The 25,432-nt window shown below is 45.3% G+C and overlaps 1 protein-coding gene across 1 annotated transcript in view; it reads right to left on the reverse strand.

The window, feature by feature from the left end:
* Positions 1 to 671: 671 nt before the first annotated feature.
* The window catches only part of LOC115330661, a 38,072-nt gene continuing 13,311 nt past the window's right edge, over positions 672 to 25,432 (reverse strand). The window contains exons 2-7 of the mRNA XM_042293646.1: positions 19,625 to 19,745; positions 4,745 to 4,832; positions 1,881 to 1,970; positions 996 to 1,064; positions 831 to 875; positions 672 to 745 (exon numbers count right to left, since the gene is read on the reverse strand). Of these exons, the coding sequence (XP_042149580.1) occupies positions 672 to 745; positions 831 to 875; positions 996 to 1,064; positions 1,881 to 1,970; positions 4,745 to 4,832; positions 19,625 to 19,630 (372 nt within the window). The 5' untranslated portion in view covers positions 19,631 to 19,745. The remainder of the gene's footprint in view (positions 746 to 830; positions 876 to 995; positions 1,065 to 1,880; positions 1,971 to 4,744; positions 4,833 to 19,624; positions 19,746 to 25,432) is intronic.

Genomic DNA, 25,432 nt, shown 5'->3' on the forward strand with positions numbered 1-25,432 from the left:
TTACAAGTAGTCAATCAGCAGGCAACAGATGTTAATCGTCATTGAGACGTCCCCCTGCTGACCCGGATAGCCATTTCGCCACCGTCAACTTTTTGCCGTTCTATTGGTTATTGTCGGTGTATCATCAGTGTATCTACATGTTAACGTTAAATGGCTAAAGGAGGCAATCAAAGGACTATACATTTTATAGTCTTTTGACTGCCTCCAATAGCCAATTAGAATTAGCATGTAGATACACTGGCAATGCACCGACAATAACCAATAGAACGGCAAAAAGTTGACGGTGGCGAATTGGCTATCCGGGTCAACAAGATGACATCTCAATGACGATTAACATCTGTTGCCTGCTGATTGACTGCTCTTAAACACCTGTTGCCATTTGGCAATAATACAAAATGGCATCAACCATTTTTATAAGGGCATAATTATCACATAGACGTCATTTGATCGAATTTCGTGACCATTTCGCCATTGTCAACCCCTCGTAAACTTTAAGCTGGCCCGCCGAAAAACTGCAATAGTTTACATGGCCTACCATTGATTCCATGCCTGATACACATAGTGCCGCGGCTTTAATATGGGAAGAAAACAAAGATTGAAGAACAATTTAAAGACCCAAAATTTATTTATCACAATGTCATTAAAATGACGTGTTTTTTTTCAAGACTAAGTTAATCACCCAAATGTAAACGATGAGTGAAAAAATAACCTTTCCTTGCTTCCTGACATGTCTGTAAGGTGTCAGCTGAAAGAAGAAAAACATTATAAATTAAGTGGCCATATAACCACAAATATTCTTGCAGCACATTCAAAAATATGCACAGAAGAACCTTGCTCAGATGTTTTCTCGGCTGTTATGTTCACGGAAACCGGTCCTATCGAACGTCCAAAAGTATATATGTGTTAGAATTACAGGCTTCATGAATTCCCTTCTTGGTTCTTATGCCCAAACACTGCCACTCAAGGTGGCCGGCATGACTACTAGGAACACATACCCTGTTCCTTTTGTTTTACTCCCTTTATTTTACCTCCTTGCCTCTCTGCACTGTGTTTCTTGCTTGGTCCTGTATGACAATAAGAGATTCAGGCTCTCACGACACCCCATTTTTCTTTACCACCTCCATGCCACCATGTTCAAGCAGTGCTGATTGCATCAAGCCCCACTGCTTTGTTTGAGGCAGCCGTGGTTTAGCTCGATGGGCTCAGAATTTTTGCATCCTTATATTTCAATATTTTTTTAACTGCAACGATAGACAACGCATCACTGCGATGGCGCGGCTGTCGGCACAGCACATGTACACACGTCTGCTCACACGAATCTAGTTCCTGCGTATGCAGTGCCCATAGCTGCTGTGGGCAAACACAAGCTTGTTTGTAAACAGTGTGTTACTTATAGTTCAACCACAATTTTAAGAAGTGTTGAAAAAATTGTCAACATATAAAATAAGGCAATCTTTTTTACAGCCACAAAAGCTAAGGTAAGATAAACAGAGAATACAGCTTCCTGAAACATCTATAGCTATCCCAAGGGCATTATCAGTTGTTACATCTTCGCTCATGTCATGATCCTTTATTGTGACTGCATAAAGATGCAGCAGCAGGGTTCTACTGTATTTCACACAATGTTTGAATGTGCAATAGCTTTAACTTCCACAACACATCAGCCAACCACAGGTTGTCAAAATGTCTCAACTCCACAATAATGTAATAAGTATGAATACAATAATAATCCCTGGAAAAGGGGTACAAGGGGGAGAAAGGTCAAAGAGGAATCTCCTTTGTCCCCTTGTTCCCCATTTTATTTGATGTGATTATTATTGTCATTCTTGTCTTGAATAAAAGGGTCTACTCGTGTCTCTTAAGGGAGGGAAGCAGCTTACCTGGAAGAGCATAGCGCCCCCGGGACAGAAATCGAGAGAGGCTGTCCTCGACTTGCTTCCCCACACTGCTGTACTCCGTGAAGGTGCGAGCTGAAAGAGCAAATGAGAATTGCAATTTAAAATGGTAATAGCCCCTAGAAAGCTACACTCAAGTATTGGTACCCTTTTCCTCATTGTCCAGTTCTGCCAAAACGGTCATTCATCCATTTGGATGGTGAAAGTCGTTCATGCGCATGCAGCTTGTGGGCACTGCCATGTTGTTATTGCGTCATTACTTGAATTTAATGTAAATATTCACTTCACCTTAGACAAAGATTTATCTATTACTTTTGATAAGATCTTTGGATGCTTGGCAATTTTAACAGCAGCCTGGGGGGCGCACTCATAGATGCACCACTCTTCAATCAGTTTGGGGAGTGCGCCTTTAAACGCTCACTCTTTTTATCGTACGGGAGGAAGCACCATCTATCCCCTAACATCGGAAATAATTTTCCTTTAGAAATTAAAGCTATGATGGTAGCACAAGAAAAGTTTCGTACAAAAAAATATAGGCAAAATAGGGACAAAAAAATTTTTTTTTGGTCATGGGTCCCCAGTCACGGGGTCAAGAAATAGATTAATCTTGTGTGTTAACATTTTTTTCAAAGCAAAAACATGACAGGACTATGTTATCAAGTGTATAGGTCTTTTTACTGTGGTCATAATGAGGTGGCATAGCCTTTGTCATTTGCCCAATAATGCTCAACAAACACAAAACTAAAACAAAAATTCTCGCAGACCAAGAGCCATTACTACATGCAGTGCAAGTTTTGAGGGTAAACATTTTGGCAGAGGCCTGCCTGGTCGGGAGAAAGCTTAAAAACTCAAAAACATCCGTCCACACACCCGCATCTGTGTTCCCTACATAAAGGGGACTAGCGAAGCGCTGTCATGTATGCTGGTAAAAGAAAGTATTCAGGTGTCCCACAAACCGGTATCAACACTTTGACGTATGATGCTGCGAATTAAAGGTCATCCCTCTAAACAAAGAGCGCAGGGCATTGTATATTCAATTCCATGCCACCTACATTGGAAAAACAAAGAACTTCCCAGAAAGAATTCAACAACACAAAAACAACTGCAAATTCGACCACGAGCGCAGCGCTGTTGCAGAGCACTGTGAGGACAATGAATATCGCATCAACTTTGCCAACACCCTCATAAATGTTGAGACAAACTTCTGCCAGCAGCTTTTTATAGTCATGGCATATCCAAACAACACCAGGAAACATCAATAGGTCCACTGGCACATTGCCATCAGGCTACGTGAACGGACTCAGCCACCTAACGAAGTGAAAAAAAAGAGACTATCGTAGAAGAAAACGAAGCTGTTGTCCCCTATCTGGAAGCAGTCACCCCTGAAGAAAAAAACAAGCTGTTTTTGAAACATTGGGACCTTGTTGTAGGATATGGTTGGTGATTTTTTTCAAATTCCAATGTATGAGTTTTGCATTTGTTTGAGTCATCATTCACTTTTTTACCATATTTACCCGCATAATGAACACACCTCTTTATTCTGAAATTGACATATATTTCGGGGGTGCGTTCATTATGCAGGGTAAATTTCTGCATTTACACACTTCGCGAAAATGTAATTTTAGGTGGCAGTATGACACGGCAAGGTACTGTGGCATGTCTCCACTGACGGAGGCGCATCGACGGCTGGTCGTGGGCGCGCTACAATAACCATGTTCTACAATTTGAAAACCTTTTTTTAGGGTGCTTTCGGTGTGCCTTCTGTCAAAGGAAAAGCGCCCTCCTAGTGAAGAGTAAAAAAATCTTGCATGTAAGAAATTTAGGTGTCCAATAAAAGCATATGACCCAATAAGATCATATAAAACCTTATAAAAATGTATAAGAACAATATAGGAAATATATAAGATTATATAAGAAGTTTTAAGAAACTAAAAAGAAGTTTCTTATAACTTCAAATATAATTTTATATTGTTCTTATATGTTTTTATAAGGTTCTTGTATTTTCTTATATGATCTTATTGGATCATACGCGTTTGTTGGACATAAATTTTTTTTATACATTTAAGATTTTTTTACTAGGGAAGCTCACTCAGCATGGTGAGTGACGCGACCGTCCTTAGGCCTAACCACTTTCACGATTTCACTGTCCGAAAGCACGCTACAGATGACCGCGTGTTTGTTGACATCAATGCATTCGGTGGGCGAAACATGTCCAAAGCTGGGCAATTCCTCGACCCCAGCTTTGTTACATGTATGCGCCGCTCGGTTTCACTCTTGATCACATCCGCAACTACACACTTGCAGCCATGAAAGCATATACCGCTATGCTTTGCCTGGTTTGAAGTGGCCTGGCCGCTTGGCGGCGAAAGAAAATTGGCTTGATGGCTAGCCAAGTTGGATGTAGCTTGAGACTCACGGAGCGAGTAGACACGGTAAATAAAAACATTCTAAAAACTTCTCAGGTGTTCCTCAAGCTTTGAGTACTGTGACCTATTTAAAGCTTGAGTAATTAACATTCACCTCTAAGCTGACTGTGGTGGTAACTATGCACTCACCGGATCAATCAACCACCTCCCTCTCGTTACCGGACCCCGCCTTCTGCACATGGTTATGGGCGGGAGTGTAACACATGGCGAAAGGTAGACATATGACTGGTCCAACGAGCATGTAGCTTCTACTACGATTTCAGCTGGTCATTCAACAGAGTATAGTGATGCAGCACAAAAAAATTTGTGCCATTTCAGAATGTCTGAAGGAGAACACACCCTCAAACATCCTGAAACTGTAGAGAGTTTCCTGCAAAGCCACTCGATTTGATTGGCCAAGCAGTAAATAAAAGGTACACTCACCAAAGCACTGTGTCGCCCATGATAAGCCTGCAACTCCCTTCAATAATTGGGAAACAACCAAAAAGCCACAGGAATGTAACACTGGATCCTGAAACAGAAAAACAACAGCAAAATGCAGGAATTAACACAATATACAAACCGCTTCAGCGAGTGACACTTAAAACTAGCTACAGTTCTCTGGGCACCGTCTTTTTATTACAGATAATTGTGAGTGAGGACGTGCTGTCATTATTTTTCTAGCCCTGTAAACCTGTCCCATTCGAAGGTCTCCGACGTCGGTTTCGCAAACTTCATGAAATCTGCCATTGCTCCATTATTAAGTTCTAGAGCAAGTGACAAGTTAAAATTTCAATGGTGGAGGCTCACAGACATTAAGCACCTGCTTCAAGCCCCTCGGCTGTCGAGAAAACACTATGTCAACCGCTCCGAAACATAGGTTTTGTGCAGAAGAGAGATTGAAGTATGCTACTGATTCAGTAGAACTACATCATATTCATCAACCATTGTTAGCCGATTCACTATGCGACTCATCGTGAAAACGAGACTTGGACTTGGCCAGGGCAATATGTTTTACAGAGAAATGTTTACCGATTTGACGGAAGCTGTCATTTTATTAAGCAGCCTTATATATTTGCTCTTTATGAAGCAGATGAAGAGGAGCAAAACACAAATAGTGCTATGGACAACGGCAAGTTGAAGAAGTGATAGGACAAGCGCTACTTGTGGTTCTTCAACTTGTCCTCGTACTGCCATTTGTGTATCACTATTGTTTGAGCAACTTGTCAAGCAGTTCAATTTAGTACCCGTGAAGCGGCTTGTCAGTGGCCTCGTCACTAAAGCAGGGAACATGCAGACAACAAATCACTTTGATGGTGATGACCACAACATTTTCATGTCATCCCAGAAAAATTGCCCCCCCCCCCCCCAAAAAAAAAAAGAAAGCTGATCCTGCACTTATGTTGCAGAATGTGTGCATCGTCTGACGGCAGAGACTGGAGGGTCACACTGCAGTTCTCTTCGTGCGTTACACTCCCAGTTTCAATGCGGTGACCAATAAATGTTTCGGTGATGAAAAAATAGAAAGAAAAAAAAAAGACATTGCTCTGAATATTTTGTTGTTCCCCTTATTTAACTTATCAAAACAAATTTCCCGTGAATTGGACCTCAAGATAAACGTGACACGCCGACCTATTAAGGATAACAGCAATCCAGTCCTCGTCAAATTAACTGAGGGCAATAAAAAAAGAAACAAGGAGGTCATGCAATAATTGTATAGGGGAGTGGCAACGGTCCCAGGAAGATATGCTTCAGTTTGTGCAGTATCATTGATTTCCTCATTAGACAAGTGTTATCAGCTTTGGCCACTGCTCATGCATTACATTTTAGAGTGAAGCACACTGTACAATGGCATGTTTACTCCATGACATGCCAACCTTTTGCTGGGTTCCCAATTATCCTGAATAACACAAAAATTTGCAAATAAAAGAAGCAGTTAGATCAATAGGTCACAAAAATCTATGTGAAACGAGCAGTCTAGATCAGTGCATGCAGGGTGACTCCATGTGGGGCTGTATAGGAGCTTTACAACCACCCCAATAGCTTGTTAAATCAAACCGAATTATCCTCTGCTAAATGTGTGAGCTACGTGGTCTTGGTAGACAGTTCAAATTCCTCACTTACCCCGCATATAAGTCCTAGAGTTGTATTTACACTGCTTGCGTTTGCTTTGGCCTCCACCCCCCCGCCCCCCCCCCCCCACCCATTTTCTCCCACACTAGGTGGCAGAAACACTGTTCTTATTCTGCATGTGGCTGATTATTAAAAGCCTTTTGGCTTTTCAATTTAAGTAAATGCACATATTGAAAAGGAGCTTATTGCCTAGTAATCAGGTCTACGAGAAAATTTTGAAGTGTAGAATATATGAAGTTTGCTGGACCTATGGCGGACAATATTTACCCTCCAAATCAAAGCAGCACCAAATGTGTCAGCCATGTGCCCATGACAACTTCAGATGAGACTAATGACAAATGCAAAAAGCATATGATAATTACAGAACGACCCGATACTATGACCCAGAAAGTTGAACAAGCTTACGTGAACACGCTTACAAAAAGATATCTAGAATGCCAAAGAATCAATGAAAATAAAAATAGGAAGACTTGACTGATCCTCTCTGAAGTCCCGATCTTGGTATCAATAGCATGCATCGATGCTTACAATCATGCTCTGCGGTGTGGCCAGAAAACACACCTCCCTGTTGGAAAATTTCGATGATGGAAAGATGACGGAAAAGGCTCATACAAGCGTAACCGTAATATGGGACATCCTATACAAGCAAATCGGCGGATCCAGTATAGTGGATTAGAGCGGAACGATACAGGTAGGCGGAACCATACAAGCGTGTCGTATTATGGGACATCCTATACCAGCGTAGTGGAATATGGCGGAAAATGTGGAACCATACATGCATAACGTAATATGGGACAACTTATACCAGCCAAAAGGCGATACCAGCACGGTGGAGCCATATGGCTCCAAAATGCTGGTTTCGCCTTTTCACTGTTGTACAGGGCGATTTAGTTTTAAGCTTTACATATATGTTTAGAAAGGTCGTGAAAGCTAAATCAATGCGGTTTGTCCAGGCGAGTCATACGGCCAGGCGTACGTAGTGTAGGGACCTAATCGTAACGATCAGTCAGATAATTAAATACAATTTGTTAATTAACTTTTTAATTAGTGAAAATAAAAATATGGTTTCAATTAGAAACTTGCTGAGTCATTGAAAACCACAAAATCAACTCTTTTTAGAAGGATATAATGCAGGGGTAGCCTTTTACGCGTTCTGTAAAAACGCTTTATTTGGACGAGTTTCTAGGTTTCAGTTTCTTATCAGAGCTCGTCTCTGCGCCCAAGGTCCTGTTCCCCCTTAGACACGCAACTCACGTGCACAGACCGCGTAAATGTAGCTTTTACGGCTTTTTTAAAAATATCTGAAAAACATACAAATAAACACTCTCTAGAATGAACCGAATACGATACGATTGTATGGTTCCTTTCCCGCTTGCATTGTTCAAGAAAGACTTGTGGACATCCAGCGTTTCATTGGAATGCTGGATGTCAGCGAGTCTCTACATCAGTGAGTGGTTTCAAACAAGCATGATGTTTGCACACCAGAAAGCTCTTATCCGAGGCTCACCAGGAGCACTAAGAGCAGAGGCAAAATGTCGTGACGTGGTAAAATTGGTTGCAGGTATTTATTTTTAGAAGACCTGCATGCAGCAAAGCTTAACTTTGCTCAAAAGAAGATAATTAAAAATACAATACTGAACAATGGTGTCCCTTGAGCTGTCAGGCCAAACTCCCACTCTTGCCACTCAGGAGTTCCTAACTTGTGCGTAGAGGATCAGCACAACCCAGATTTGTGCTGCAAGCGCACCTGCAATATAAAAGTTGAATAAACATGAGATGAAATATGAGACGTTTACAATTCTCTGTAATGTGAAATTAGAGCACAGATCTTGAACAGGAGGATGGGAGGGTATGACCCCCCACCCCCTAACCCTCCTACTCTTCTGCTCCCTCCCATTTAGCGGGAAATTTCCGATTTTAGCGGGAAAATTTGCCCACTAAATTTAGCGGGTTAAGTTTTCCACTAAATTTAGCGCGGAAATTGATGTCACATGACCTCAACACAAATGCAGTTTTCCTGCTAAAAGTAGCGGGGAAAATGACGTCGCACGACCGTGTCATGTAATCCATAAAAAATTCAGTTTCTCAGCTAGACTTAGCGGAAATATTAACGTCACATGACCGCAACATTAATTCAATTTCCTGCCAAATTTAGTTGGGCGGTTACGCCGACAGCAACGCCGCAAAGCGCGGAAACGGGTGCTAAGAGCTGCGCTAAAAAAACTAAATGCATCAGGTGAAATAAAGTGAAAATTAGAGATAAGAAAAAGAAAAGAGAATCTAAGATCAGGTTCTCAGATCCTTCCCTTTGTCCGTTCTCAAATGTTTTGATTTCAAGAAATGTTTATATCTTTATTCATACCCAAAGAACCCCTCCTAGTTTCAGCATGAATGCAATAAATCAATGCAGACTAGACCTTGTAAACTATAATGCACATGAAAATGAATGTTCGCCACATAGTCATGTATGAGTCAGTGGCTCAGATCTCTAAATACATTTGTATTGAGAAACATTCTTGAATAAAACTTCTGGGCTTTGAATTCGACAGTTTGTACTTCCATAAGGAACACTGTATGGCACTGATTTTTTTTGCGACACATCAGAAACAGCACAGCAGTGTCATCCTTGCCTACCTAACAAGAATTTGTATTTTTTTTTTTTTAGCATGGCATGTGCTATTTTAGTGCTTATACAGCCTCCTTTAACAAAATTTCCATTGTAGAGCTTTCTATTGGTTCTTATTTAACTCGCATGACAGATTCGGTACCTTGAATTCTCACTCGGCATCAACAGTTTTATATATTAATGTAATAGGGAAAGACAAGATGTATGGTCTTGAGTACGGCTCAACAAGCACAGATGTTGAGAAAAGTACTGAAGAAAACTCAAACGTCAAAATAAAAATAAGCTGGAATGTGGATACATTTAAGGACACGGTCATAAATACAGTAGCAGATTCAATGTGAAGAATACGTGTTAGACGCACACTCAAAGAAACCTGTTGCATCTATATTCATTCAAATTACTTCGCAGAACCCAGCGCTGCAGTCTCGGGTGCGAGTTCGCTGAATGAGTCCACTGAAAATGAGTGCAGACGGAAAAAGCAGTTTGATCTGCGAAAATGAGCATTACATAGGCAAGTGACATGGCATTATTACTGTTACAGTGCCGAATGTTTCAAACTGCCAGTCGCATCATTCTGCGAGTTCCATCCTTATATTACAGGGTTTGGCTCTCTCGAATGCTTGGCGAGAAAAATTATGAACTGGAAATGTCTAGCGTAGTTCTAGAAAAACTACTCCCAGAATCCTAACTCAGCATCGTAAAGAATATAAAAAGTTTCTAAAGAGAAGGTTAGTGCAGGAGTTGAATAAACTAAATACTTAGTTTTGCGAAACCATCTTGCCGTAGTAAACGTATAAAGTTCCCCTAGGTAGAGCTAGTCATTACGGATGATTGTGCCCATTGCATACCATAAAAATTTTATTTGCGACCTACAATATTTACAGACTCAACCAACTCTGAATAAGTGGAACACTTGGCACTAAAGATTGGTCTCACCATGACTGTCTGCAAACATCCACATAATAATTTCCATAAACCTATGCATTTCAAGAAAATATTTGGAGCGAGCTGTTTAAACTGCCATAACACTTTTTAACACTAATAGAAAGCCTGTAGTGGGCCACAACTTCAGCAGTTTTTACTTCATTATGAAGGGCAGTAACAAATATGTGAACCTTAAAACTAGGCCTGCACTGAATTGCTTTCTTAAGTTGAACGTGCTATGCTCGGTTCAATATATTATCTTTGCAGAGCTGACAATGTGCAAGTTCCCATTTTTTTATATTTCAAATCTCCCGACTGCTGGGTGGGGTAGGTACATAAGATTGATGACACCAACGTAACACAATGATTATTTTAAGAATTTGTTTGGGTATAGCACTAGCGAAGCCATCTGCGGGAAGTTATTTCTGTGACTCCGTCGAACCTATGTCCGTGGGCTTTAAGTTCACATGTGAATCATGTCTGCAGACGCCTTTTTGTAATTAGAACTCCATCCAACCCGAGATTTGAATGTTTTTTGCATTTTAGGCTTAGCAGTGCTTTTGCTGTTTCACTTCAAGAATAGGTAAGAATGCTTATTTCGAGTAGCATACCTAACACTTGGTGGCATGAGGACTCCCTTGTCGTGATGCTAATCGAAAGTCACAAGCAGGGAGATACTGTGATGCTCTTGTTGCTGGGATTACCTCCCCGATGGTCCTGGCCGGACCACAGAAGAAGATTGAGTCCAAGCTTGTGGCCACTAGGATCCCCAGATCTTGAGGCAACCAAGTAGCTGGAAATAAAAACAAATCACAATCAAGTACTTGGCAGAGCTACATTAGAATGGCTAGCATATTCTTTCGTGATCAGCACATAGATCCTTTTGCTTTTATACTTTGTACTTGTACCTATTAAAAAACTGCTCCTTCACAGCCACAGTCATAGACACACCCCAGGACAAGGCCACACAAGCCTTGAAATGATCGGTACTGAATTAAGGCGAATGATCAAATGCATTCATTTAACCCTCTTTCACCCCAACCTGGGAGATTTCTGTCAAATATTCACATTTAACTCTAAAGACTATAAAAAAAAAACTACTATTGCAATGCAGAGCCGTATAGTGGGAGAGTTTAGCCAGTGGGTGTGGTGACAAAGGTGGCGGAAAGGAGGAAAGGGAGGAGAGCGCCGAAGGAGGGAGAGAGAAGGCAACAAAAAGGAGACGACCGCTATTTTGACGCAACGCTGTTGGCGCGGAGCACTATTGAGGCTATGTGTCGTCTGCTACTGGCTTAATTCATTTTTGCCTTTATAAAACTTTGCGTTTAAACATGGCGAAACTTCTTTCTTTAGGTTTTTTAGCCACCGAGGAATAACACTATATTATTTTATTGCCAGAGCCTGCCAAATAAAAGCAAAGGGCAGGTGTCTGGATAGAGAGTTTAGTTGGCGCACCAAGAGGCTAACCAATAAAAATGGGTACCACTCTGCGCAAAATGCCTAAAAAGCGTGCATCTCTACTTGACACTAACAGCGGCATACACTATCTATTTTACTAACTAAAGGGTACTAGATCATTATTTTCAGCTAACTAGTCAAACTAGATATTCTTGCCGACTTGCTTTTTAGGAAAATTTTTAAATTTACAAGAACTATTAAGACAACGGCTAAAAAAAAGCAATGGCAAAACCAACAATCGAATTCGCCTGCTCTCCAGTAGCACGACATCTATAGAAGGCAGACCTGCAGAATGAGCAAGCAGTCTAAAAAAGAGTATGTCCCATGTATAATTTGTTTCCATGCTGCAAAGCAAGTGCTGGAAAGAGGTTTCACGACATTAACAAAATTTCTTGCAATCAGTTGAGAACAAGTTAGAGCAGTGAACTTGCCCTTGCCCTTGGCATAACGTCTTAGTGTTGCCCATGGAAACTCAAATAAATTTGTAAATAAAAACAAAAAAGACTAACCTTTATAAAAAAAATCTAACTTTCGCAAAGAAAAGTTATCTTGAACAAAATATGCGGGATACAGTTGTACAGCATCCATTTCCGTGCTGAACCAATTTTGAGGCAAATCTGCGACAATGAAAAGAAAACGCCCGAGTACATTAGGGAAAGACAGAAAGGATGCATACCTACAAGAAAAAAAAATTTAGAACGACCACGGGCAGGAACCTCTGGTGAGGCTCTCGGAGTGACTCCCTGCAATGGGCTTGCGCAGACCAGAGAACAAGATCGGTCAGAGCTTGCAGCCATAAGGTGCTTCATACCATGAAGTTCCAGAAGTAGCTGCAATTGGAAGCAAAGTGCATTTCATTTCTCTGCAGAATGGAGAGTTTAATAGCTAGTATGCATTCATAAGGTGATACAGTCACGAATGCATATTTTTGAATGCAGCACTATATCACCAAATTGTTAACCGTGCCGGGCAACACTAAAAACCGAGAGCATTATTCCAAACTATCTCAGTTTAAAGTTAACCACGGCAGAAGCTGCAAGCCATGTGACCTTCAAGTTGGACGCCATGGTACGTCGAGCTTATAATCATGTGTCACACTGTTTTTGCTGCAATGGCTTGTAGTGTCAAAAGTGGTCCAGCTTAAAGAGATGCAAAGTATAGACGTTTGTGAGTGGGGCCCTGACCTAGTCTTGAGCTACATTGCGAGGAAGGACGTTTCAACCGGGATGTTTGCTGCCCGTATCCACACAACCAGCTTGTGGACAGCGATTGCTCGAGCCGAGTACATGTCCTCGACAGTGCCATTATTTGACAAGCAGTTTTATGAATGTTAAACATGACTGACTTACAGAGAGACTGCATCTCAACGACTAATGACTTGGGATACCTAACTGAATACTGATATATTAACCGAATGCAAAACAAATTACCTGGCAGGCATTAAATTTATCAACAAGGTGGGTCGACTCCGCATTAAGTTGGAGTCGATGCGTCAGGCACGTCGCCAGGATTTTGTTTCAGGGGGGGCCCACTCATAACAAAATGCTGTATGAAGGGGAGGGGGGAGAGGAGGACCCATGCAAAATGGAAGATATCGGGGGGGGGGGGGGGGGCCGGGCCTCATAAGCCTCCCCCTGGCTACGTGCCTGCGATGCGTAATAGGACAATATAAACAAAGATATGCCTTACAATTCCTTTTGCACCCCCAAAACGATGTGTTTTTGAAGGTAAGATACACAATGTTCTTGATTCAATAAGTGCCTCAGCTGTACAAATGCATATGCAGTAAGGGCACTCGCCAAGCCTATTCTCCTCAGCTCTGTGCAGGTTAACCTAAGTTAGAGTACAGAGGTACACGCTCACTGACAGCATGAGGAAGGCAGGGAGAAGTCTCCGTTGTTCCACCACCAGCCCGTCTGCTACCTTCGATGACGTTTCAGCGCCTCATGAGCCTGGAGCGAGCACATCTGTCCAAAGTGGGGTGAAAAGCACAAGCACGTGCTGGAGAACGCCCAGCCATTCTCTTTTTGTCATCGGCTATTCTACATATTTTAGTATGACATATTTTTAAGTGAGAAAAAGTATTGCAAATATGCAGTCCAACTTTGACCATAATACAGAAGTCTGATAAAGATAACAGTTGCCATTCACCATTTTCCAAATAAGTGGTCCCATGTATTGGAACATCTACACATGTGGTGCGTGAGTGGGTTCAGGACTGAGACGCTAGAAAACGAAGCGCTCACAAGGCTTGTCTGGCCCTTCCAACCATGCGGGTACATTCATCGCAAATCCCCGATTTTTGGACAAAATGATTTAGAATGAGCAAATCTTGTCTACGCCCGAGGTAGAACATTGAATTGTGATTCCCCCATATTGTGCCAACCATCCTTCAACCTGCGGTACCACCTGCAAATGAACTATGTTGCGCTGCGGCACGCGTCCATGTTGCCTGCTTCAGGGAAAACCACTGCTCGTGTTGAAGACGACATCCCACAGTGTACAGGCAACAATGTTTAACGAACTAAAACAAAATTGATATCATTCAATAGACGCAGATAGGCTCACAAAGTGTCGACACCATGATTGTTGTTGTTGGTTTTACTCTTGCATACAAACAAAAGTGACTTCCTCTTTCCTCCGATGTACAGTAAAACCCCCCTATCTTCGTGGCCCCTATTTCTTCTCGAATCGGTCACAGAGCACATAATCGCAGCCACTGAATTCTGCAAAATTAAAGGCCGCGAAAATTAAAGGTTCGCCAACATTAAAGAGTTTACTGTTCTTCCGTGTGTCACATGATGTTAACATTTCAAGGAGGCTGAAGGTATTGGTTTAATAAAAAATTGACCTATAGAAAAAATGCCCTTCTCCAGGTTAGGCAAGCGAGGTTCTTTTGCACTACCTATAAGGCGGCAAGTTTGTTTCGGCAGAGCTTTTGGTTAAACGGAGTCACAAAAGTAGCTATACTTGGAGTCAACTATTTTGTGCGGCATTATAAAGCTAGAGTAAATTCCACTGTGCTTCTGCACAGCACTGTTTGTGGCGAGAGCATATGTGGTTTAGTGTTGCATCCCATTTGCATGATCTAGAGAAACTAGCGCTAGCAGAGTTGGAGCACTCAAAAAAAAACAAAAAAAACACAGCCGACTGTGGAAACATTGAGAGATGCACACATGCGAACTGTGCATTTCTTAAAAGTGGATTCCAGCAAAGGTAAAGACAATATGTATACTTACGGCGGCCATACTTGCCTTTCCCAAGCATGACCACTTTTCCCTCGGTAGCACCATCCAGTAAGCAACAGCAACACGCCCATGAGACGCCGCCGACTCATGGATTGAATGACGACCCGCCTGAGGTCTTGGAAGGAGATCCGGAACACTGCTTTAGGCCAGATGTGGTATCTGGAGGGGGCAGGGACTAAAAGTAAAAATTAACAAATTTATCTGAAGCGCCACATTCCTATAGCATAAACTCTAGGATAGCAGTATCTTTTTTTTTTTTTAGGTCAGTGATGCATTTTAATTAAACACAAATGGTTGGTTTATATGATGAACCAGCAGCCCCTATTTTCCTTAATTGTAACGGAGTGTCTAACGTTACGTCCGACGGAACCCGAAATAAAAATTAAAGTTACGCCCAACGTAACTGTCAAGCATTCGAGTTGCGTCCGACGTAAACCAAAATAAAAATTAAAGTTACCGTATTTACTCGAAAATAGGTCGAACCCTATTTACTGGGTCCATAGAGAATAAAAAAAAAATTCAAATATAGGTCGACTTTTTTATTTTTATTTTTAAGAACAGGGGAAATTTTGGGCAAAAGAAAGAAACAAACCTTTATTTACATCACTCTCAGCTAAATCACGGGGCGATGCTAAAAACTTCATCACCGTCAGAACTTCTGGACACGTCATCGTCGTCCGAAGCTTCTTCAGCTGGGTAGACATCCTCGCATATTCGCAGCAATACTTCACTGACACCGTTGTAAAATGACGACAGGAAACGAAAGAAGGTGCGAAGCGACGGAAGACAAACTACAAAGACGCAAGCAAAGCCACCGTGTCGCCATGAGCAACACGCGAGCCGAGCCGCCTCAAGCAACTAACAAAAGTAACTTTTTCTTTTTTTTCTTCTTTTTTTTTTTGTGCGCGTTTGCAAGGATGGAGGGTAAAGTGCGTGGCGCATCGCGTTCCTCTCCTTCCCCGTTGCCCAGCAAGGGGAACGCTAGAGGCGTGATGTCGAAATCCGACGCCCGAGGAGCGGCACGGGCCACCGCGGGCGGCGAGCCATTTCGGTTACCAAAAGCTTTTTGAAACAAGAAGCGGCGCGGCTCTACGGCAACGCCGGCTCGGTGACTCGATAGCTTCATGCTTCCGGTAGGGTTGCAAAATTTGGTCGCGAATGCAGGTGTCGAAATTCTTTAGTCACAATTTCCGAAAAAAAAAAAAAGAAAAAAAAAAAAGGTCGACTTATATTCGAATAAACACGGCCGCGCGACGATACACACATTATGAAAGCGATTGGTGCGAGCGACCAAGGCGATGAGCGACGTTTTCTAGAAGCCCAAGAACCGAGCGGCGCAAGCAGCGGGAGTGAGAAATCTTCGTCGCTCGGCGCCGGCACTCGTAGCTTCTCGCCGTCGCTCGTCTCGTTGATCGCTATATTGCTTACATGCCGTTCAGAAAGGCGCTCTAAGTGCTTAACATTGCATTGGGACCAGCCTCGCATCCAACCGTAACCAGTCTTGACTTTCTTTAAAGCCGCACAGGTAGAAGTTAACATCGTACATACATCGTTTTCAAGCATGGCTCCTCGTTCATTGCTCGATTTACTCCTCGTTCATTGCTCGATTTACATTTGCGGTAAATGACAAACCGCAATGAAGCACAATTATTCTAGTTCAAAATTCTCACGAACACTTGGCACGCATGCTTACACTGTAGAGCACCAAACGTAATTTAAAAGTAGAACGAAAACGGGACGAGATTCGCTTACCGTTTCACGGAGACAGACGCCTTCGGATCCCAGGCCTAAAGAACTCGGAAGTCGCCGGCGGTCCGCAGATCGGACGAGGCGAGCCGACCGCGCTGACCCAGGCCGACCACACCTGTTTGAACTATGAGAGGCGCCGTCGAGTTTAGAACCAGAGACGCAGTAGAAACGGACCGCAAAACATCTGTCCCGTAACCGTAAACGAGCCAACGAACCACATCGCGCTATCTTCACCATTGTTCGCCATCTCCGCGACGACCGGAAGTGGAAGCCGCGAAGTTAGAAAAGCCGCGGCAGCGGAAGCACCGAAGCCACTGGGCGGAAGCCTTAAGTTTCGGTTTCGGTTTTCTCCAACGCCGGCTACGGTCGCTACGGTTGCGGGCTGGTGAGTTTGTGGCTGGTTGCGAGGACGCGAGGGGCCACGAAAAGACGCCGAGTTTGCCGAGTACGAGCAACGGGCCGTTTGCCGCTGTCGACCGGCGATGCGGTATCCGCGGCTTGGTGTTACGAACGGTTTCTTGCCGTGCACGTTAACTCAAAGCTCGAAGTTCCGCAGTTCCGTTCCGGCACCAGCCGCACCACGTTTTCCGGTGCATCGCACGTAGAGTCCTTTCGACGCATTCAGTGAAAGTAAAGATCGTGTCCGCTGTCTTCGGTGCTGTGGAAGAAGTTGCGAGACGGCAGAAGCATCAAAACCAAGGCGTTTAGGACTCCAGGCCGGGCCGCCGGTTCACTCTGAACGAGAGGCGACGTGTGTGCGCACGCTTTGAGGAAGCCTCCGCGTTTCGCCGCGCCAGACCTCGCCGATCGCGACCGGACCAACCGGACCCCGAGTCCGAGAGGCTCTTGCGCAGCCAGGAACGGCACCGAAGTAGGAGCTGCTCGTTCTGCGCTACCATGCAGTGCTCTACAGTGCTCGGAGCTCTCGGTGTCATTCGTGCTTGCACTGAAGTCATTGTGACCCCTTCGGAAGCGCAAGTCGTACTTCGCAAAGGTTTGGACGGGCCGCCCTCACCGAGCAGCTCCGCTATATTCCGCTTGCTTATGATCGCAACAAAAGCTTGCGTTTGTTCTCGGGAAAAAAAAAATTGCGGGACCGCTCTCCGCGCCGCCAACGAGGTTGGCCGCCGCCATGTTCTCAGCTGTTCACTCGCTCCCGCAGCGAGCGCCTTGCGATTATCCTTCCCGTTCCAAAATGCGATGCGCTTTGCGCATTATGCCGTTTACATGACCATATATTGAATGCGGCAACTGGATTCAATGCGACTAAGTCGCATTCATGTAAACGCGGCTTATGTTCTTTTTCGACATACATGGTGTATGTACGATACCGGTGGTGAACGATGGACGTTTTTGTTGGAAGATGGCGGTCGTCTTTCTGCATGTATGATTTAGTTATAACGGTGGTCCTGTGGTGTAAGCGTTTTGTTGGAAAGAAGGCGGTCGCCTACGTCATCGGACGCAAAATCATACCAGCCACACGGAATCATGTCGGCAAGCAAACTGGCTGCCAATATAGACAGACCCGGAGCCATAGCGGTGCCGGTATCTCCAGTTATGCAGAACGCCAAACCAAACTAGCTGCATACATAATACCAAGTAATTATGGTGGTGTCATACCAGAATTGTAAAAGCGGCAGGTTTGTTTCTTGTACGTTTTTCCAATAGGGCTGAGTGAAGCTCCCAATCATTATGCTCTTAGGTGGACAAAAGGCTCACTCCAAACAGCTTTCAGCAATAAAAAAAAAGCATGCCAGATACTAACATAACATGGTTTCCCCAAAAATAAAACATATAAATCTCCAACATCTTTAGGGGCTAAGGAAACAACCAAGGACGCACAAGAATGAAGCACCTCATCCCAAAGTGAATGGAACGCCAAGGTGCAACACATCGCTCTCCTAAGCAACTAACACTACTTACAATTTTTTGAACACCTTCCTGGTAAACTAAGAGCGGGAATATTAATTATAATTACATGTGGTGCGTCGCCTTCAGGATTGCTGGGTGATGTGAAACTCTAATGATCTTCAAGATTAAAGTGAGCAGAAATTTTTTACTTGGCCTGAAAATCTCTCATACTTTGTATCTTGCTCAGAGTTAAGCAATAACACCACAGCTATCTACTAACACATTACGCCTAGAAAGTATCACCTACTTAATACAAGAATGATTCAGACACTACCTATTGTTAGCGCCATTTTGTAAAAGAGACTTGCATAGTCTGCTCACTTTCCATGTGGCACACCCATGAGTTCTTTCGCCGGGCAGATGTGCCAGACGCATATTAAATCTCTCACACCGGCCTCCATGTCCAGAACAAGGCTCTAACATTTCAGAAGTGTGGTCATGTGGCCATGCCCCTCTGCAGATTGACTGCTGTGGTGACATGTAGCTCAACAGCGGTGGACTTCTCCTACTAGAACCTCAACATGGAAGGAACGAATTCTCAAGGGCTACGGCAGAATGTGCAGAACTTGAACTGACCGGCTGTGGCAGCAAACTCTCTCCAAGTTCCAGCCGCCATTTCAACAGGGACGACGGGGAGCACAGGCTTTCTCAGTAGCGACGGCACCCCCACGAGCCAAAGTCCGTGGCAGCACCTGCGACAAAGAGCCCTTGCATAATCCCTGTCACCACTCCGGCTGGGATCACAGGGAGCACAAATGATGGCGGTGGAGCCACCACGAGCGAGAGCTACATGGCAGCACCTGCAGCAGCGAGGCCCCCACAAGTATACCACTCACCATCTTGAATGGGAACTCGGGGAGCGCAAGCGTTGGGAGGTGACAACAGCGCCACCACCAAAAAAGATGTGGCAGCACAAGAACCAGGTTCTGATGACAACAGGCGCTGACATCCAAGTCAACTTGGTGGCTGTCCAATCAAACAGACGTGACGCGAACCTGAGAAGGCAAATAATGTTTTGTAGTGATCGAAGTGGCCAAAAAGTTGCCAAGCGAAACTCAGCATTCAACTCTAATGATGAGCCACGCTGTTTCGACTATGATCGACATATGTCTGCGAATCGCTCTAAACCGCAGAAGTGTGAAGGCTGCATCAATTTTAATGGACATGGACAATTAATGGACCATTTTTGTGTGCAGGCAACAAACTGCCAGCGAAAACAGTGATGAAAACTCAAGTGAGTTACTCCGACACTGCTAAATAAATAGGACAGCTTACCATCATCTCCTATTGATATCTGCCATTAAGCCTGTACCTCAGCACTGTAGGTGATGTCAGTGGTGTCCGTCTCAGGGAACTCAAACTAGTAGTTCACTGAGCAACTCCTCCTTGACCAGGCCTGCAGCGATTATAAATATGAAGAACAGATATATTACGTTACATAAATGACACAAGACAGAAAAGGCACAGACAGTACCATACCTTCCAAGTTTGGGGACACCAAATTCGGGATAATTTCTAAGCAGGGGAGGGGGGGGGGGGTGTTTTAAAAAGAAATATTGAGGACAAATTTGCATGAAGACAACTTCATTATATTTATATATTGCACTGCCTATGCTCATGGGATTGCAGCCGTCCACAGTGATGGCAAAAACTCCTCTTCAGTACAAAAGAGAGGGGGAGGGTAATTTCTCTTTTCGGGAGGTTTTTCTGTCAATCATACAAACTGATCAAAATTTAAGAGACTTCTGGGTAATACGGGGAAGTTGGCAGGTGTGCAATACTAAACAGACAGAATTTACTACCGGCAATGGCAAAAGAGAATGCAGGTTGGATCAGCTATGCATAAAGGTACTTTGAACAACATATACCATATAGAGTGTACTCACGCAAGGCTAGCGAGCGGTGCACTCTGGGTACATAACCGTATTTGTGTTCGTGAAGGCAGACAGCGGAAAGCGCACAGCCTCACGGGCCACACTATGAAGCGAGCATTCTACGGTTTAGGTGACACCACGCATGAAAAAGATGTCGCTCTTGTGCGACAGTCCGCTGTTGCACAAGGAAAAAAGATGAGCTGGAGAAAAAAAGACAAGGACAGCAGGCGTTGCAGACTCCCAGTTTCTGCAAATCCCGAGAGTCCGAACATGCGTGCAAAATGGTTTGGACACTTTACTTGAAATGAGAATGACTCACTAGCATCATCGGGCAAAGCCCACACAAAAATCATGACAAGTGGAAAGTATGTGAGCATGTTAGTGAAGTAAATTAGTGCCCGTCTATTTTGTGTGTCCAAATAAGTAAATAAATATATATATATATATATATGAGTAAAGCTATACGCACTCCGGAATGCACTTCGGACGGAAATGGCTATACGCACTCCGCTTTTCTCGCATAAAACGAGTGGTCACGACGAATTTTCTAAGCAGAGGCATGGCATAGGGGTCAAGGTGTCCGCTTCATACGCAAGTGGACGCGGGTTCCGTCCGCAGTGGGCCTGCTTTTTTTTCTTTTTTTTTTTTTCTCAAACATTTTGTTTTGTCGACGCATTTGGCAATATTTAGGACATTTCTTTTTTTTTTTTGCGATAAACAGTAAAAAAAAAAATTGAATGTTGTTGAGAAACTCGCAAAACTAAATGGTATGGGACTCCCTTTCGAGGTGCGATCGGGGACAGCGGGGCTTGGATTGCCGGCTGGACGCCGCGAAGCGGCGTGTACTGGTTACGATTTGTAATTAGCAGCCGATACTGTCGCCGCGAAGCGGCGTGAACGCAGGCGGGGGCTGTGTTAACGAGCTCCCCAGTGATACACGCGCCGTTCTAAAAGGGTGGCCCGAGCGGCATGATCTCTCGGAGGAGTGCGTATAGCCATTTCCGTCCGAAGTGCACTCCGGAGTGCGTATAGCTTTACTCTCTCTCTCTATATAGACCTTTGTCCGGAAGTGCTCTTTTTAGCCTCTACCGCAAGGAGCAAAAGCGAACAATAATCTCGAACCCAGACGCTCACGGGGAGGGGGGGCTGCGTCGGCCTGGCCCGCCGCTTCCCGTTGAGGGCTTCTTCGATGGTGTGCCGACTGCCGTTTCGCCCGCATCGGTCCTGTTTACCGCTGTATGTGAGTATAGTGCCCGTAATGTGAGAGCCGTGTGTTCATACGCCACTTTGCCGCTGTTGGTTTCCATCTAGCCGAGCCAGAAAACATGTCGCGACGAGTTGACCGCGCCGCGAGTGACGAAGAAGATGCAAACATGGCGACGGTTCGTGCGATTGCTTTGGTGGCTGCGGTGTTGAGTGTCTTCAACGTCCACGTGAGAAGGTTCCCCTGCCCTTCGAAGTTATTGCAAGCACCACGAAAACTGTGGAATCATCGTCTCAACTACAAATAAGCAGGCCTTCACGAGAAACAACGGTGCCAAGCAGGCGCTCGGCACAGTTGTGTCTGGCTCACGCAGCCAGCGGCACAGTTGTGTTGGTTGTGTCGTCAGAGATGTTCAACAACGCCGAGGTATTTTCATGTATCATTTGGAATGGCTTCAAGAGTGGGAAATTAATCTATTTCGCGGATTGTTAACGCCGAGGCGAGTGCCCTCCGTTGCAGTGCCGTCGTCGCGCAAAGTGCAGAGAAAACCGGGTGGCGATGGCGGCGGTGCTCTTTGATCTTGCGCCGTCGGGTTCATGAAGTCCGGAGTAAACGTACGTACGTGCGTCTGCTGGATCGGTGTTTTGGACTTCCTCAAAACTCTTTCTCACGCGCATTTTCCTTGTGAAGCTTAGTAGCTCATTACACCTCATCGTCGACTGCGCTCATTTGACTACGACGGACGAGCCTGCGTGATGTGAATTTCACTGCCTAAGATCCTTGGTGTGCTGTAACGAGGGCTAATAAAATATCACCGCGAACTTCTGAACAAACGAGTCGAAGTTCCGTCTGTTATCATAACTGATCGCCTGTCACAATATTAATCAGTAGCGTTCCTAGACTCCGCCCCCACAGGCACCGTGCTTCGTTGCCCGATAGTAAGTGTCTCCTGGTACCTCGTAGAATTCCAGCTCCCACTTCAAGTAAGTACCATCCTTTAGAACTGGTAATTAATAGTTTCAAACCCAGACGCTCGCAGTGTGTGTTTGTGTGTGTGTGTGGGGGGGGGAGGGGGGGAAGGGGGGGGGGGACGCGTGCCAACATACTCGGAGCCCTCGTTTACGCCGCTTCGCAGCGGCAGACAAGGCGCCACATTACAAAGGAAAGCTAATCCGAGCTGTCTATGTAACTAGACCCATTCGCTAGTCATTCGATGAAACGTCGTGGTCTCGTTTTCATTCGCTAAAACGGCGTTTGATCAAGTGAACGCCTCCCACTTATTTAGGCTCGGCAGAGCCGCGCTGCCGCAGAAAGGCAAGCAGATCGCGAAAATCGGTCTCAAACGTGCCACGAATGTAATGTCGTATACAAGAAGCCAACAATCAAGCATTTGAAAGCTACAAGAAAGCGGTAGCGAAATATTTACTACGCAATGAACCCGGACTGAAACGCGGATGTCAGGGGTCAGCAGACACCGAGAACATTTAAGACAAGAAAGGTTTTCTCTTGTTTTCTTGATCTAGATGGGTTCTCGAATGTTCACGACATCTTATCTCTTGAAGAACGGGTCGCGGAGGCTTCTGGTGAAGACATCGTTCACGATGTGCCGGTGAATTCGGACAGCCTGCCGCATCCAGCTCCCCAAAGCAACGCCGCCAACGCAGCCCCCCCCCCCCTCCTGCCTGCCAGTTCTCTCCGCGTGGTGGCGCGAGCGTAGATAAACATGGCGGCGCCCTGGAATTGGCGCGGACACTGGTCTATATATAGCGCAGTAGATCAAACGGCTCCAACCACAATGTTCCCTATTGGAAAAACGTACAAGAAACAAACCTGCCGCTTTTACAATTCTGGTATGACACCACCATAATTTCTTGGTATTATGTATGCAGCTAGTTTGGTTTGGCGTTCTGCATAACTGGAGATACCGGCACCGCTATGGCTCCGGGTCTGTCTATACTGGCAGCCAGTTTGCTTTCCGATATGATTCCGTGTGGCTGGTATGATTTTGCGTCCGATGACGTAGGCGACCGCCTTCTTTCCAACAAAACGCTTACACCACAGGACCACCGTTATAACTAAATCATACATGCAGAAAGACGACCGCCATCTTCCACCAAAAACGTCCATCGTTCACCACCGGTATCGTACATACACCATGTATGTCGAAAAAGAACATAAGCCGCGTTTACATGAATGCGACTTAGTCGCATTGAATCCAGTTGCCGCATTCAATATATGATCATGTAAACGGCATAATGCGCAAAGCGCATCGCATTTTGGAACGGGAAGGATAATCGCAAGGCGCTCGCTGCAGGAGCGAGTGAACAGCTGAGAACATGGCGGCGGCCAACCTCGTCAGCGGCGCGGAGAGCGGTCCCGCAATTTTTTTTCCCGAGAACAAACGCAAGCTTTTGTTGCGATCATAAGTAAGCGGAATATAGCGGAGCTGCTCGGTGAGGGCGGCCCCGTCCAAACCTTTGCGAAGTACGACTTGCGCGTCCGAAGGGGTCACAATGGCTTCAGTGCAAGCACGAATGACACCCGAGAGCTCCGAGCACTGTAGAGCACTGCATGGTAGCGCAGAACGAGCAGCTCCTACTTCGGTGCCGTTCCTGGCTGCGCAAGAGCCTCTCGGACTCGGGGTCCGGTTGGTCCTGTCGCGATCGGCGAGGTCTGGCGCGGCGAAACGCGGAGGCTTCCTCAAAGCGTGGGCACACACGTCGCCTCTCGTTCAGAGTGAACCGGCGGCCCGGCCTGGAGTCCTAAACGCCTTGGTTTTGATGCTTCTTCCGTCTCGCAACTTCTTCCACAGCACCGAAGACAGCGGACACGATCTTTACTTTCACTGAATGCGTCGAAAAAACTCCACGTGCGATGCACCGGAAAACGTGGTGCGGCTGGTGCCGGAACGGAACTGCGGAACTTCGAGCTTTGAGTTAACGTGCACGGCAAGAAACCGATCGTAACACCAAGCCGCGGATACCGCATCGCCGGTCGACAGCGGCAAACGGCCCGTTGCTCGTACTCGGCAAACTCGGCGTCTTTTCGTGGCCCCTCGCGTCCTCGCAACCAGCCACAAACTCACCAGCCCGCAACCGTAGCGACCGTAGCCGGCGTTGGAGAAAACCGAAACTGAAACCGAAACTTAAGGCTTCCGCCCAGTGGCTTCGGTGCTTCCGCTGCCACGGCTTTTCTAAGTTCGCGGCTTCCACTTCCGGTCGTCGCGGAGATGGCGAACAATGGCGAAGATAGCGCGATGTGGTTCGTTGGCTCGTTTACGGTTACGGGACAGATGTTTGGCGGTCCGTTTCTACTGCGTCTCTGGTTCTAAACTCGACGGCGCCTCTCATAGTTCAACCAGGTGTGGTCGGCCTGGGTCAGCGCGGTCGGCTCGCCTCGTCCGATCTCCGGACCGCCGGCGACTTCCGAGTTCTTTAGGCCTGGGATCCGAAGGCGTCTGTCACCGTGAAACGGTAAGCGAATCTCGTCCCGTTTTCGTTCTACTTTTAAATTACTTTTGGTGCGCTACTGTGTAAGCATGCGTGCCAAGTGTTCGTGACAATTTTGAACTAGAATAATTGTGCTTCATTGCGGTTTGTCATTTACCGCAAATGTAAATCGAGCAATGAACGAGGAGTAAATCGAGCAATGAACGAGGAGCCATGCTTGAAAACGATGTATGTAGGATGTTAACTTCTACCTGTGCGGCTTTAAAGAAAGTCAAGACTGGTTACGGTTGGATGCGAGGCTGGTCCCAATGCAATGTTAAGCACTTAGAGCGCCTTTCTGAACGGCATGTAAGCAATATAGCGATCAACGAGACGAGCGACGGCGAGAAGCTACGAGTGCCGGCGCCGAGCGACGAAGATTTCTCACTCCCGCTGCTTGCGCCGCTCGGTTCTTGGGCTTCTAGAAAACGTCGCTCATCGCCTTGGTCGCTCGCACCAATCGCTTTCATAATGTGTGTGTCGTCGCGCGGCCGTGTTTATTCGAATATAAGTCGAC

Source organism: Ixodes scapularis, unplaced genomic scaffold, assembly GCF_016920785.2.
Source record: "Ixodes scapularis isolate PalLabHiFi unplaced genomic scaffold, ASM1692078v2 PGA_scaffold4__175_contigs__length_147842914, whole genome shotgun sequence".
Classification (NCBI taxonomy): domain Eukaryota; kingdom Metazoa; phylum Arthropoda; class Arachnida; order Ixodida; family Ixodidae; genus Ixodes; species Ixodes scapularis.